The following is a 13,857-nucleotide window of genomic DNA, read 5'->3' on the forward strand; positions in this document are numbered from 1 at the left end:
ATAAGATTAATATAATTTATAAATATTTAATTAAATATAAGATTAATATAATTTATAAATATTTAATTAAATATAAGATTAAGATAATTTATAAATATTTATTAAATATAAGATTAATATAATTTATAAATATTTTATTAAATATAAGATTAATATAATTTATAAATATTTAATTAAATATAAGATTAATATAATTTATAAATATTTAATTAAATATAAGATTTATATAATTTATAAATATTTAATTAAATATAAGATTAATATAATTTATAAATATTTAATTACATATAAGATTAAGATAATTTATAAATATTTTATTAAATATAAGATTAATATAATTTATAAATATTTTATTAAATAAAAGATTAATATAATTTATAAATATTTAATTAAATATAAGATTAATATAATTTATAAATATTTAATTAAATATAAGATTAATATAATTTATAAATATTTTATTAAATATAAGATTAATATAATTTATAAATATTTAATTAAATATAAGATTAATATAATTTATAAATATTTAAAATGATGTAGAATAAATTATAGTACCTAACGTTATAACTTTGTAAAGGACATTCGCCAAAGCTGTTTTTTAGAAAAACACCGTAAACTAACAAGCGTTAGTGGCTGAGTGGTTAGAGTACATCTCTTGCACGAGGCAGACCCGGGTTCGATTCCCGGCCGGCGCAAAAAAATCGCAATTTGCTACTAAGACGAATACCGTGTACAATTGGTGGAAACCCTGCCATTGGACGTTGAGAGGTTGTATAACACTCAGCACTCGGTCCACCCCAAAGTCATTAAGAAGAAGTTGGAGAGAAAACGCCCACACAAATTTAATATCCACAACCGTCACAACACGAACTCGACATTGCTTCGTAATGATGACCCGGTCTGACTCACTGATCAAGACCCACACTTGATACCACTACAAAAAGGGATAATAATAGCTCAGAAATTTACTACGACATACAATCGAAATCAATCATTTATAATGTGGACTTTCTGGGGCTATCCAAAACCTGGCTGTAAGACAGTATACATGATATATCAATTGATATTAATAACTATACTCTTATTAGAAAAGATCGAGTAAGGAAACGTGGCGGGGGTTTATGCGTCTTCTACAAAAGTTCACTGCAAATATCTTTACTATCAGTTGAGGTTGACATTGTTAGCTCAGAATTAGAAACTATGTGGCTCTGTATCCATAGGAAAACTGTAAACGTACTGTTATCGGAATATGCTACCTCCCCCCGAATGGCAATTATAAAAATTGTAACTTGGACCTAAAAACCCAACTGCAAGTATTAACTGATAACCCACAGAATGACGAAATTATCTTTCTTGGGGATTTTAATACAGACCTAATGGGATCTGTATCAACAAATGTACGCCATCTGTAACATAGCACATATGGATTTCAACAGTTAATTAAGCAACCGACTAGAACTACTTTGACAACGACAACGCTTATTGACCATATATATACTAACATGCCTATAAGAATTAAGCAGGTAGCAGTTATACCAATGGGAATTTAGGACCATGACCTTATTTTGTGTATCAATAAAAAAAGCTGCCCTAAAACTATAAAGAAAGTCAGAAAAGTCCGAAACTATCGTAAATCCACTGCAGATGTTATTATAAAAGATATTCTTCAAGAACTTAATGTAGAAATGCCAAACATCATTGATGTTGATACTGGAGTAAAAACTCTAAACTGCACTATACTACAAGCCCTAGATATACATGCCCCTTTCATATCTAAGAGAACTAGTGTATCAGATCCACCATGCATCTACGTGACGTTTACTACAAGAAGAGCAGGATACCAGGCTCACGATTTCTGGAAGAACAATATAAAAAATATCGAAATCAGGTAACTGAGAAAATACGAAGCGAGAAACTTAACTATTTCAAAACAAACATTCATTCTAAGGCCCGTTTTCATGAGAGCGATTTGCGAGAAAAAGTCCAGCGATTTGCGAGAGATATGTTTAAAAGTCGCGCGAGAAAATGCCTTGGTGTTTTCATGATCGCGATATTTTGAAGCGAGTAGAGAGAAACCTCCGTGCGAGAGCGATGAAAATCGCCCTCTTCTAACCAGAGTAGACTTTTTCGCGTCTCGCTTGGCGATTTTTACGGGACCTTCGGCACGTCACTAGTAACGTGGTTGGTTTCAGCCAATGAGACTGTACTTGCATTTCAAAATATTGCGCAACACAACCGGCTTGACAGGCGAGCCTTGAGATCGTTTGGCATCATATGGTCATTGTTTGTTTGGGGCTTGGGCCTTTAGCAAAATGGGAAGTGTAATAAAAAACCCACAAAAGCCTTATTAAAAAAATATGTATTAAAAGAAAAGAGAGCGGAAGCGAAACAGATTGAAGTGGAAATATTAACGTTGATCGAGCTAATTAAAAATCATCCTTCAATTTGAGATACACGGACTGAAGAATATAGAAACAGAGACTTGGAACAATGCGCATCCATGGGATAATGTATCATCGAAAATGAAAGAAACAGGTAATTAAATAAGCCTAAAAATATGTTGGTCGTTGGGGGTAATAAATAAGTTATAATTAAAATTATGAAAATTATTAGTGGACGAATTAAAGAAAATATGGAAGTTAAGAGGCCATTTCGAAAATGTCACAATAACAAAAAGGAGACAAGAGTTTGATAAAGAACCTTTCAACTCTAGTTAAGTGGCATTTTTTCCAAATGCTTCTATTTTTAAAGGCTGTAGTGTCATGACGAGAGTGAGTATTAAATTTATTACGTAAAGATTTGATTTTAAAATTAATATGCTGTTAATGTTCATAACATCTTCCAATTATATTCGCGAAGATACCTGCGATGGGAATGAAAATATTGATGAATCAGTTTCTACAATAATGGAGCCAGAAGTAATAAATAATAATGATTTATATTGTGCATTTATTATTCATGTAATATCAAAGATTGTATTATTTACAGTTTTCCACCCAGTATCAAGGGATGCCATGTTAATCATTCCAGCTGTGAGTTCGTTCCTTATTTTTACCTATACATTATAGTCTAATGCTTGTAGTGAAGCTCTGACCTGGGTTTTTAACATAGTGTAGTCACATTTTAAGCCTCTTGGGCCTTGTTACCCCGACCCTACATTCAGTGTGGCTACATAATTGGTTTTGAGGATATATTTATTATATCTATTTTAATTTTACTTTAGGGGTTTATTTTTCTTGTATATTTTGATATGGGATGTTTTTGTTAAAACCTTAAAATTATTAAATTTTCTGTAGGGTTGTTCTTAATTAATTTTTCTGTTTAAGGTTATTCCTATTGGTAACCAAGAATTTATGATTACTGAACTTGATGTCAGCCAAAATAAAGAAGTGAATAGTTCTCCAAGTTCCAATTTAAAAAACAAACCTGTATAAATATAAACCTCAAAAAAAATAATAAAAACAAAGCTGAGATACAGGCTGTCTTCTTGACAAGTAATAATATAATATTAATTTATATTTTTAGAGAAATAAATGCATGTAAAAACGAGCCACAAACCTTTGGTTTCTTAATGTATGTCACTGAGCTTATGGATAATGTCCCATCAGCCGAGAAAAGAAAATGTCAAAATGACATTGTCAACATAATTAATAATTGCATAGATGATGAACTAGGGTCGACAAACAGATCCCAGTGGTAAGATACTTATTTTAGCTTTTTAACGAACTGTTTACTCGTCTTAAATGAACTTGATTAATATTTACCTTAAAGTCAGAGCCAACATTAAACCTGGTGGAATTGGATCACTAATAACTTTTTGTTTATTTTTGGACCAACAATTGATAACAAATGGTTGAATTGTTTATGGTGTATGTTTTGAACATGGAAGCATCATGTTTTAAAAAGCATTAAAATTTTAGCATGGCAAATTGTCTTTGTATTAAATTTGTTTAACTTACCAATGTTTCATAATCCCCTTCCCAAATAAGATTTTTCAACCAGCTTTTAGGTGCATAGTTTATTTTCTTAATAAAAGTTAGATAATAACTTATTCGAAGAAATAAAAGTTTTTCTTCAAGAGCAATTTGAGCAAACTTCTCCTCCAGTTAAAGGCCGCCATTTTAAAAAAGGCAAAAAAACGCTTTTCGTATGTTCTCGCAACAAAATATCGCCGTAATGAAAACGGAACGCTATCGCGATTTCCTAACTTGTAGCGATTCGCAAGCACGAAAAAATCGCCCGCGATATCGCTGAATTTTTTCCGCGCTCTCGCTTCCGAAAATCGCGAGAAAAATCGCCGTCATGAAAACGGGCCTTTAGAGCAGTAACAGATGTGATGTTTGGAGAACTTTAAAACCATTTTTGAAAGCTAAAAAGTCTAATATCGATATAATTGATCGTAATGGTAAGATAATTACCACACCTAAAGACATTGCCACGGAATTCAGTAACTACTTTGCGCCAGGGGAACAGAATATAGCAGGGATAATAGATCCCTTTCCCCCATTGGTTCAGCAGGAAAGTAAAGAAAAATTTAAATTTCACTTGGTAAGTGAGGATACAGTTTTTCGCTACTTAAAGAATACGCCGATAAAGAAAGCTACTGGTTTGGATAACATACCACCAAAGTTTATACGATGCCTTGCAGGAATAGTAACCCCGTTTCTTACCAAAATTATAAATATCTCTTATGAGACTTCAGAATTTCCTACTGACTGGAAAATAGCCAAAGTAGCACCCATATATAAAAAAGGAGACCGGACTAAAATGGAAAATTATAGACGTGTTTCTATCTTACCATGCTTTTCGAAGTCTATTGAGTACTTTTCTCTCAAACAACTACACGACTTTCTTGAACAAAATAATTACTTATACCGACTACAATCCGGCTTTCGACCAGGCTATTCCACGACGACAAGTATATTCTACTTGTTGGAATCCATAGTGGACAGATTGAGTAATGGTCACTATGACCTGAGTAAGGCCTTTGATACTGTGGATCACGACATTCTTTTAACTATACTTAAGAACAAGAATTTATCTACGGAGGCACTGAAATGGTTCAAGTCCTACTTCACTAATAGAAAACAGGCTGTGGTAGTCAGTGGGGAAATCTCAGATTATCAGAATGTCCAGCAAGGTGTTCCCCAGGGAAGCATTCTCGGACCGACATTATTTAATGTATATACCAGTGATATAAATCAATCTCTGGCTACAAGTCTCTCTAAGGAGTACGCGGATGATAATGCTCTTATAAATTCGGCAGCAACAATTGATGAGTTAATGAGGGAATTGGAGAAAGAAACACAAAATTTTAAATCCACTTTGAAATCTAGGCGCTTAGTACTAAACGAGGGGAAAACTGAATTTATGATTTTTTGCCCCAATGGAAAATCATTACAACCAGATGACCATAACACGATCGTAGGTACTGAAATCAAGAGGGTATCGTCCTACAAATATCTTGGGGTCATAATAGACGATACACTAACATGGAAACATTACATCGATTACGTCATTAAAAAGACTAACAGTCGGTTAGGTATACTAAGACCGCTACAAGCATCTCTTGGCACAGACACCCTAAATATATTATACAAAGCCCTTATACAGCCAATTTTCACCTATGGTGATATTTTTTATAACTCGGCCAGTCAATCCAATTTAAAGAAAATACAAATTGCTCATAATAACGGTGCACGTTTTGTGGCCAGAAAGAATATACACGAGACCAATTAAACTGGCTCACACTGAAACAGCTTTATGTTAAAAATATCTTGATACTTATGTATAAAGTGTCAAAAAATCGCTGTCCAGAATATCTTTTTGACTTTTTTAGAAAACCTGCTGAAGTTCATAAACACCAAACCCGCGGTTCTAAACTAGACTTTTATTCTGAACATCTAAAAAAATCCTTACGTAATAAGAGTTCTAAACATCGTGGTATAAGTTTGTGGAACAATATGAAAAGCGAATTAAAACAAATAGACCATTTTAAACAATTCAGAGAAGATGTGACAAAATATATTATTAGCATGGACATATAATTGTATTGAGACTATATTTCAGAGTTTAAATTCCTTATTTTATTTTTATTTTATTTTTTAAATTAATACTCGGGACCTCTTTGTAAATCAGATTTTTTTCTGAAAGAGACATCCAATAAAGCCTTTTATTATTATTATTATTATTATTATTATTATTATGAAAATCACAGTAACGAAATATCCAAACAAACTGAATTAAAACTGTCGCGACGAAAAAAAGGCCAACCAAACCAAACCCAACCGCAAACCCAACCGCAAATCAATCCGTTAACGCTTACCGTCACACGGTGGTAATGCCAACCCTTCGGGAAACTGCGAACGCAGAAGTCTCGAGAAACTGCTTACGCAATGATTAACCTCTGCCCCGAAATTGCGTTCGCAGGCCTGACAGACAGACCCACAGACAGACACGGTGATTTATTCATTGGGGACTGTAAAAATAATAATCCAAGGCACTACTTACTTATGAGTAATTATTTTACATATAATGCAAAATTTAGACACGTGCGCCTTTCCCAAGGACCATCCTCATAGCTTCATGGGAGATGATACGTTCTAATATTCGTTCTAATATTCTGCTAAGCATCTCACATGGGGAAAATTCCTATCGTAGCGTAAGCTTAGTTTTCACTAGCCGAAATTTTGCGGAAACCGAATTTCGAGAACGCAAAATTTCCGCAAAAATAACGCAAGGTTTCGCTGTGACGTTTTCACTGCATCCTGAGCTGACCAGTAGACGTCACTAAAAACAGTCGTTGCTGATCTTAGGCTGATCTTGTCATGTATAGATGGTCTAGAATTTTTAAATAGGAAATGGCTGTGCGATATAATATTATTTCGGCGTATTTGAATTTAATTAATACGATTTTAGTATAGTTGCTTTAATTCATTAAAATATGTAAAATTTCTAATAAGTGAATTTTAATTATAAATATTTTTGTTTAGAAACCATGGCTAAGGTATATTAATAAAATGGTTTTAAAAGAACTGCTATTTAATGGTTAACCAACTTATTTAAAAAAAATTATAATGGCATTGTGTCAGAAAGTTACTGAGAAATTTTACATAAATTAGGTCACCATGAAGCAGCAGTTGGTTAAAATTTTATCAACAGTGAATTTTAGTTTTAGCATCATTCAATAGCGGGTTTATATTAAAAGCTTGCAATTTCGAGAACCGTCTTCTTTTTTCATTTTGGATCTAACGCTGCTTAATTATAAAGTTTTTAAATTACAATGATTTATTAAATTTATTACATTAAGAAATTCATAAACTGCTGTTGTTTTAGCAGATGAAAATGCAGCAATTTATTTGAGAAGACTAAATTGTAGGTTCGCATAAATGTCAACAAGTTTTACTTCAAACCAGATTGAGGGCAGCTATCATAAGTAATATTACAAATATAAGTATGGCATTTTGTATTTTCACCATGCCTTTATTATATTGCGTACGAAAGGTTTGTATATAAGTACAAATAAATGTTCATTGAAATAAAAAATTTATTTCTGTTCTTAAAAACTTCATATTGAAATTAATTATGTTCATTTTCAAAAAAGAATGTCTCAATTTGAAATCTTAAAACACATTTTTGTTTTTCTCAAACATTTTCATCTGCTGATGAAAACATTTAAACATTTTCAACATCGCTTTGACGTCACCAAGACGAAGCTTGCGATTGGTCAACGCAAATTGACCAACGTAACGGTGCGGAAAATCTGCGGAAATATAGGAATGCGGTTTTATGCACATGCGGAAAAAAACGAAGAAAATCCGCTGATTTTCCGCATGGAAAATCGTGGAGAAACCCGTTTTTCTGTGCGTTTCTCGCCAGTGAAAACCAAGCTTTAAGCTCGTTTCCGTTGCAAACAAAATCATATAAGGGAGTGTCCGTTAATTACGTGAGGCGATTTTTCGACCCCCCCTCCCCTTGGTGAGATTTGACTCGACTCCCCCCCCCCAATATCACGTGAGATTTTTCTAAATACTTATTTTTAGTGTAAATACGTTAATCTGTGTTTGATTGCGTTGCATTTATTTAAAAAACATAATTTGCTTAATTTTTTTATATCTAAGACTAGACGATCCGCAAAGGTTTTATATTGTAGGATTTTGCCGTATTTTAGTGGAGAAACATGTTTTACTTAATTTAACCCAGTTTTATCGTAAATTTTCACTGTTTCGGGCGGGAAAAAATTATGTTATATTTGCTGTGAGCTTGAATGAGATTCAGCTCGACCCAGGCCCGTAGCAAGAAAAATTTCGTTAAGGGGGCAGTAGCTTTTTGTGACGGGACACATTTTTTCCGTTACCTAATTTCGAAAATCAACATAAGTGGCGCCGTGAAATGTTTATGGTGTTCAACAAAAAAACCCTTGCTTTATGAAGCTGACCGTTCTACAACTTTTATCTTATTAAGAAATAGTTAGTTAGTTACCTATAAATAACGATCTAAACCTTAGACAAAGACAAGGGGTCGAAAAAAAAACTAATAAAGATGAAGAGAATATTCTTTGAGGGGGTATGGATTAAATTGAGGGGGCAGGTGGGGGCAAATAAAAATTTCATTTGAAGGGGCAACAATTATTTTTGAGGGGGCATTGCCCCGAATGTCCCCCGTGGCTACGGGCCTAGCTCGACCCCCTCCCTCCCCTAAACGCCTCACGTAATTTATGGACGCTCCCTAATTGGTTTTTATCTTAAATTAGAATTTTGTGTACTATTTGGTTTAAAATCCTTCTTAGATAATTCGATAAGATTTGTAAGTGGTTCCAGTTTTGCTATAACCAATATCATTTACCGCGGAGTCTTGTTCAGTTTTAATCTAACCAACGACGTCCCCAGACTAGGGGAAACGCACCCTCCCGTGCGGTTGCCGAAAACTAGTTTTCCGCCACTTTACATGCGCCAAACGACCTTGGGTGTAGTAAGTTGGGTCACTACGATGTATTCAGATTTCTAAGAACATCAAAGCAAGTCTCGGCTCCGAGGACGGAAATCGTTCCCATAGACATAGGAACTATACTTATACCTAGACGGAGTATTGCAGATTCTGAAGGCACTAGCTTTTTGTGCCCGGTTTTCAGTCCCACGCGCGTCTCATGTGTGATATGGACAAAATTCCGTGGCGCCACCAAATCGTTTGGTGGAGAATGGAGAAACTATAAAAAGCGGAAAATTCTAATGCTGGACGCAAAAACGTATTTGCTTACCGAGACTTGTAAAAATTGTTTAATTTTCGAAGTTAGTTTTTGGTAAAATACAACGCGAAATAAAATATTTTACGTAAATTTAAACTTCAAACAATTGAAAATGGTACAAACTGGTGTGGCTTCCAATCGTCAAAGTCGGTCACCAAAGGAAAAAATACCATTTCACAAGTATTTCTTGTTTTTATCATAACAATTTCAGGTCTTTGTTTAAAACCTTGTATTGTCCATTTTCCACAATAAAGATTACCTCAATCTAACTTAAACTTGTGCTCAAAATATCTTAAGGCAATAAATCGATTGAACTTAATACCCGGAAAGTATCACTTTGTTTGTGGAAAACACTTTAAAGAATCAGATTATCATATTGGCAAAAACGCGAAAGATCTCACGCGGAAAATTCTTAAGGAAGACTCAATTCCTTCGGTTTTTGCGAGGGGAAAAAGTGATCTAACATTCACCTTAAAAAGTTATCAAGGAAATTGAACAACATTTAATGTAAATATTTAGAAATTCGAATGGGCATATAATGCCATCCTTCAGAGGTATCAAGAATATGAAGGATTAACGTTGGCTAACAAATTATCAAAATTTCATATACAGCTTAAAATTCAAAAAATGAAAGTCAACTTGGCCGCACAAACAGTTAGCAGTTCTGTGGCAAAAAGCATAGAATTTTTGAAAGAGGCTGGTGATCCATGTTTCAAGGAAGCGGGCCAACATCTAAATTTATATCAAAAATTGATCGGTATCTACAAAAAAACAATTTTTAAGCAACTTTTCTCCACAATTTTGACACCGTATCTTACCTCACTGTCCCTTGCAGTTTGTTTGAGGTATTGAACTCTCGAAATCCATGGGCTAAAGGTTACAAGGCACCAATTCGGCTTTCCAACCTTGAAATAACCAAATGTTACATAATGAAGACTAAAGAACTTCTATTCAATTTAACAGACCTGGAAGGCAACTTGATTTTTTAAAGCCAAAGAAAGACAGCCATTATTGGTTTTGGTGTCACAATACACTTATACGCATATAAGAAGGGAGAAGACCCTTTTACAGGGGTACCGACATTGTGTGTACATTTTTAATAATCTACTTGTTACTAGAAGGCGCCATCAGTTTACAATCGAAATAACAAAAATTATAATACCCGCGAAAGTCTAATTTAAATTGTGGTTATTTAAAAGCTGAAATTTTGTATAACTATATTTTCTAAAATATTTTATATAAACTTTCAGCTTGAAATAGCACTTAAATTATTTTTTTTCCCAAATTTTGCGCCAAAATATCCACGCTGGTGTCATCTAGTGTAGAAATACGAAATTAAAATTTTATACTCGATGGCGGTTTCTAAAGGTTTGTTTCCCTGTATGTAATATGCGAATTGGTGTATTCACAGTGTTTTGGACATTGGAGAGAAGTACATTGTTCCTCCTGATGGACCACTGAAGTATATTTTTTAAAATACCAGATTTTGCAAACAATTGTTTATTTTTTAAGGTACCTTTTAACTTAAAAACTTTAGGACCATTTAGAGTTATATTTTAAGTTTTTAACACAATTCGTCAGCGAGGAGGTTGGAACAACAATCCTACTTGTAGAAACTTCACTGCTGCATACAAAAACACGTTGGTTACTAAAATTGAAAATAAAAAAAGTGGCCACTTAATTGCTTTGGACAACACGTTCCAAATTTGTACATGGTGCCAGTTCCAACCAACGAACTTACGAGTTATTAAAGAAGAATCTCTAGAGGAAGAAATGGATGACTTTATTATGTTTCTTACTGATGAAACATCAACATCCAACATCTTACGAGAAAACATAATCCGTTATATGGCTGGTTTTGTTGTAAAGAAATTACAAAAAGAATTAAAATCCGAAACATGTTTACACGCTTTAGACGAAAGGCATTCCTCACTATCAAGTCATAGCTATGTAAAGGGGGATCCAACCAAACTTCTTCTCCTTTTAAAGCTAGTGTTCTCAAGATTTGTAGCTTGACCGAGAAGGCAGTGAGATACTTTGGATCAATTCAAACTGTGGCTAAAAACATTGACTCAAAAATAGAATGTTTGGTTCTGCGCCAGTTAGTAACGGACAATATTTTTCCAACTCTTACTGAACACATGTTTGATGACGAACTTGGATCACAACACCACGTTAATGTTTTGATGAAAAAGATTATCGAAATATACGTTAACATAAGGCTGAGGAAAATAAGCAGAGACATAAACAATCAAATGAAGAAAGAAGCTATTCGAAAAAGACTCACCAAGCTAATACTTTTTCAAGGGCAATAAGAGTTCTTTAATCCTTTATTAGTGTGTGTAGAATCCCTTCCACAATTATACCTCCCTTTTACATCCTTTGATTGCAATGTCAATAGCCAAATACTCAGACACTGTTTATTTTTATTCCTATTATCATGTATTTCTGCTATTATTTATATTAATATTGAAACTAATATATTCATAAGTATTACATTAACAGATAAATATCATTAATATTTACTCACATTTCATTATATAATTTGGAAATTTATTGGTACATTCCTCCATACTTCCTTTGTTTACATCTTACAGCTGACTTACTTTTTTTAGTATAGTCAAGGCTATAGCCTAGGTATAGTTAGCCGTGCGTAGACGCCGTAGGCGGCGCCACGTAATTTTGTCCATATCACGCATAAGAAAGCGCCATTACTCAAAACCGGCCTCAATTTCGTAGATCCAGCAGTTTGTCTAGGTATAAGTATAGGTCCTATGTCTATGATCGTTCCAACATTCACTGGTAACCCTGTTTCATATCTTCGTTTTAATGGTTTTGGTCCCCAGAAGGGGTTTTAAATAGTTTTGTTTCTTTAATTTCCCTTCTATATTTGTAGATATCAAATTACATTTATTTAGGATTTAATCACACAATTTTCTTTTGCCTAAACAATTCAAGGTAAGTTTTATGAGTTGACAATCGATTCTTAGTCTCTTACCAAGGCTTAGCTTTTGTTATTATGTTAAGAAGTAAAGGCTTGAGTACTCAGAACTCGCGACGGAAGCTTTCCATTTAGATAAATACTACTAAAAGTCAAGCAGTTTTGGGATTTTTTAATTATAGGTCCTTGAGCCCATTTTTTTTATTTTATTTAAAAAAAAAAAAGGTTAAGATGCTAAGGTTGGCTCTTTTGAAGAATAGGCCAATTATATATAATTTTGAATTAACTATATCTCCTTAAGTATTTATTTCCGACAAATAATTTTAACGGCAATAGATTCCTTGCGAAAAATACAATATTATAGCACAATCAAAACACACATATATAGGAGAGGGACCTATTCTTCAAAATAGCCGCAGTGGCTGACCCTTGCATAAAGAAATGAAACATTAAATTTTATTATGGAAAAAATTTATGTCGATCTACTTTTGCAATGTGTACATGAGGTTTAAAATTGGTGAAATTTTCAGCTTTTTGTGTTAATATTTCAGGTGATACAAATTTTAAGATTTCCATTCTTTTTCAATTAAATCTGTGTTATTATTATTATTATTTTGCCCTTTGCTAGTAGTTTCTTCTGTCTAGAATTCAGTTTATTTTGACACATCTCTTGCTCCTTTCTGTATGTTTTACTCTTTTTTTTGTATAAGATTGAAATAAAATACCTCTACTCACTATAATTCATTCTGTTAATTATCACAAGCTATTGTTCTTTGAAAGTTTTGGACATCTTACCTCCCCTTCATTGCTCTCACTGATCTCATTATGGCTCATATACAATATTGCATTCCTGATAATACAATTCATTTGGAGGTGGTCAGTTCCCTAATTTATTGGCTAGGAAAGGGTGAAGATGGTTTGTACATCAATATTTTACAACAATGTTAGGTAACAAATCATAATAACTGAAACTTATCTGTCAAAAACTATTTAAACAGCAGTAGCAATTTACTACCTGTTTTTATTATTAATAAAAGTGTAATTTGATATTGTTGACTCATTTGACAAAGCTAGTAATAGGCAAATTTCGTTTTTTAAATGAATCTTTATTTGATATCTTAAATACATTTAAATATCAGCATGTTTGGTAAATGAATGTTGGATACAAGATTTGTTATTTCTTTGGTATAATTGTTTTATTATTTTAGGTAATGAATGAATATTTAAATAAAAATCCCTTTTACAACAGGGAGGAGTAATGCATGGGTATGGGGGGGGGGCATTATTTTGGAAAAGTGTTAGCCTAAGCTTATGAATGGTTCGAGTTATAGGGTTTTAACTGTATCTATTACAAATAAGTGGGTTTGTTGCCGGTTTTAAATCTTCATAATGACATTGAAAATAATACAATTTTAAAGCATTTCTGTACCATATTCTCTAGATGCCTCGAACACATCGTATAAACAAAGCTAAAAAGAAACCGAAATTTTCTGGAAATAAAAAACTTACCAATGTTATTGAAGTTGATGAATTTAAAGGTAAGCTTTTTAAAATTATATTATAATTTCCTTATAGAGTAGTAGCACTCCGTAGCTTTGGCCATGGCCGCCATTGCAGGCGCGAATTTTTTTATGAATAGGAAAAAAGCGTGTGTGATGTACCTGAGGTG

At 33.2% G+C, this 13,857-nt stretch overlaps 1 protein-coding gene and 3 long non-coding RNA genes across 4 annotated transcripts in view; 2 read left to right on the forward strand and 2 right to left on the reverse strand.

Annotated features, from left to right (window-relative positions):
- Window positions 1-2,377: 2,377 nt before the first annotated feature.
- LOC149963230 (uncharacterized) lies at window positions 2,378-3,408 on the forward strand. Its single transcript, XR_016480197.1, has 5 exons — window positions 2,378-2,538; window positions 2,617-2,774; window positions 2,863-2,921; window positions 2,992-3,035; window positions 3,330-3,408. It is a non-coding gene; the product is annotated as an uncharacterized LOC149963230 (long non-coding RNA).
- A 6,547-nt stretch (window positions 3,409-9,955) lies between these two features.
- On the reverse strand, window positions 9,956-10,276 carry LOC149963231 (uncharacterized). Its single transcript, XR_016480198.1, has 3 exons — window positions 10,213-10,276; window positions 10,066-10,152; window positions 9,956-10,008 (listed from the first exon to the last, which is right to left on the reverse strand). It is a non-coding gene; the product is annotated as an uncharacterized LOC149963231 (long non-coding RNA).
- An 816-nt stretch (window positions 10,277-11,092) lies between these two features.
- LOC149963232 (uncharacterized) lies at window positions 11,093-11,583 on the reverse strand. Its single transcript, XR_016480199.1, has 3 exons — window positions 11,535-11,583; window positions 11,382-11,469; window positions 11,093-11,305 (listed from the first exon to the last, which is right to left on the reverse strand). It is a non-coding gene; the product is annotated as an uncharacterized LOC149963232 (long non-coding RNA).
- Window positions 11,584-12,077: 494 nt separating this feature from the next.
- Window positions 12,078-13,857, forward strand: part of LOC149963233 (uncharacterized) — a 32,399-nt gene continuing 30,619 nt past the window's right edge. Inside the window, exons 1-2 of the mRNA XM_090165357.1 lie at window positions 12,078-12,205; window positions 13,630-13,726. Coding sequence (XP_090021483.1) covers window positions 13,630-13,726 — 97 coding nt within the window. The 5' untranslated portion in view covers window positions 12,078-12,205. The remainder of the gene's footprint in view (window positions 12,206-13,629; window positions 13,727-13,857) is intronic.

The sequence above is a fragment of the Leiobunum rupestre genome, chromosome 1, assembly GCF_980474605.1.
Source record: "Leiobunum rupestre chromosome 1, qqLeiRupe1.1.hap1, whole genome shotgun sequence".
In the NCBI taxonomy this organism is placed as follows: domain Eukaryota; kingdom Metazoa; phylum Arthropoda; class Arachnida; order Opiliones; family Sclerosomatidae; genus Leiobunum; species Leiobunum rupestre.